The following is a 2,147-nucleotide window of genomic DNA, read 5'->3' on the forward strand; positions in this document are numbered from 1 at the left end:
AAAAAAGCAGCACTACACCAAACACTGAGACTCTCCTTCACAGGTGGATTATTTTTATTTTCAGAGTACGGCAGTGCAAACGTGGTAAAAGTACAGTTGCCCAGAAATCACAGCTAAAGCTATTTTCACATGAGACTAATTTCATTGAGCATCTCTTTGTTGATTTGGAGATGTATCTTTTGGTATCTTAGAAACCAAATCTGTTTGATCTCTCTCTTGCTGGAGGAAATCCATGACAGTTAAACTGAGATGAAGTTATCAGGAGAAAAGATAACCTCGGTGGTAGAACCCACAGCAGTAATCATCCACTGCTTGGACTTGCAATTGCCCTGGCAAATGTGATATCATTTTGCAGCATTTTCACACCAATGTCAGTAATTATGCAAGGTGCAAAGCAGCACAGAATCAGAGGTATCAGCACTGTCTATTAATGGGATCTGCTATGTCCATCAAAACAACCTCCTTTCTCTCTTTCTCCCTCAGTCTCTCCCCTTAATAACACCACTGTCTTTTACAATACCTCAGGTGTCAAGAAGATTTGGTAGACATCCTATAGTAATAGAAAAAAGGCCAACAAATGCACCGCAGAGCATCATCAACCTGCAACATTGCCACTATAGACCACTATATTTGAGCCTTTAACAAAACTTTTAATTGAAACTGCTCTACAGCCAACATGCCTTGCAGGATTAGACATGAATCACCTAATATGACTTCATAAATTGCGGGTGGTCTAAGTATAATTTCTATATAAAAATAATATAAAAAAATCTAGCCCCTAAGGACTTTCCACAGAGAGAGCTCATATCATCAAGTTCCAGAAGTACCAGAAAACTTGAGGACATTTTTAAGTAGATGAGCACTCCTTTATTTGTTAACCCAATGGACATTAAAGACTCTAAAGAACCCTTTGTTTTGTTTTTTTTTTTCCTTTCTCCTCCAGGTTCAAGACAAACCATATGTTTTAATATTGCAATTACAGAACCGTTCTCAGAGGAGGTATCATCTCCTAGCACACATGGTTGATATTCTTCAGCTGAAACACCGCAGCGGTGCTGAATTACTGATAGAAAAGGAGCTCAGGATCATCTGTTTTTGCCTGCTGCACCCATCACAACTTTGCTGGAGGCATTCAGGATGCATGTGAAAATGAGAACCGAGTTCACATCGGATCATGATTCCCACTTCTGGGAGCAGCTCCATTAAAACCTGTCACCAGTACAGCTGAGCTCTAACACGGCTTTTAAACCCCTAGTGCTGGCACTTCCTAGAGAGCACCTCCAAATGATGCAAATTCCTACCTGCCTCCACTATAGATCAAGGCTGCAGGTGGGAGAGGTTTCACAGTGAATCAGACTAAGACCTCAGATAGGCTTTTTTCACGGTGTTTGGTGCTCCTGCTTAAGAATTCCACTTCCCTTGCTTTTTGCCTCCACACCACGAGGCTCCTTGGCAGGCATCTGGGGCTGACAAGTCCCCTGTAGCCATATGGGCATCGCCAAACTCCCTGCACATTCCCACTGCCCGCAGCAAGAAGCGCGGAATGATGGGGCACCAATTCCCAGCTGGGAAGGGAGAAGAGCTGCACTCTCCTCTTCAGGGACCACCAATTCTGGTGCTGCGAGGAGACACCAGCGGCAAAGTGCAAGCCGCAGAGATGTACAGCTGAAAAACCCCGAGAGCGGCGGGTAACGGCCAGCCAGCAGCAGGGCTCGCCTGCCTCAGCCCGGCCCCGGGGTTGAGGAGCGGGGGAGCGGCGGCTCGAGGAGGGAAACTTTGTGCCGGGCCGGATCGGGATGGAGCGCTGGCGAGCGGCCCGCGGTGGAGGGGGGAGTGGAGCGGGCAGAGCCCGGAGAACTCCGGAGAGCCGCGGGCGCGGAGAGGAAAGGAGCCGGAGGGGTGCGGGAGGAGAAGGGAGCGCGGACTTACCGGGCGTGGAACACTGAGAGGAGGAAGAAAACCAGCAGGAGCTTAGCGGACATGATCTGGGCAGATGCGGCCAGGTGAGAGGAGCAGGAGGAAGGAGATGTTGCAGGAGGTTCGCATGCGAACGGGGATGAGGCAACGAGGTGAAGCTCTGAGGCTCTCCTCCCGTCTATTCTCAGCTTTATACCCCGAAGAAAATACCCCGTTCGCAATGCTCCGGG

At 48.5% G+C, this 2,147-nt stretch overlaps 1 protein-coding gene across 1 annotated transcript in view; it reads right to left on the bottom strand.

Annotated features, from left to right (window-relative positions):
• LOC100550732 (gamma-aminobutyric acid receptor subunit gamma-3) overlaps positions 1-2,140 on the bottom strand; it is a 302,767-nt gene extending 300,627 nt beyond the window's left edge. The window contains 1 exon segment of the mRNA XM_031557588.1: positions 1,930-2,140. Within this exon segment, the coding sequence (XP_031413448.1) occupies positions 1,930-1,982 (53 nt within the window). The 5' untranslated portion in view covers positions 1,983-2,140.
• Between the last annotated feature and the right edge of the window lie 7 nt (positions 2,141-2,147).

This window comes from Meleagris gallopavo, chromosome 1, assembly GCF_000146605.3.
Source record: "Meleagris gallopavo isolate NT-WF06-2002-E0010 breed Aviagen turkey brand Nicholas breeding stock chromosome 1, Turkey_5.1, whole genome shotgun sequence".
Taxonomy (NCBI): Eukaryota; Metazoa; Chordata; class Aves; order Galliformes; family Phasianidae; genus Meleagris; species Meleagris gallopavo.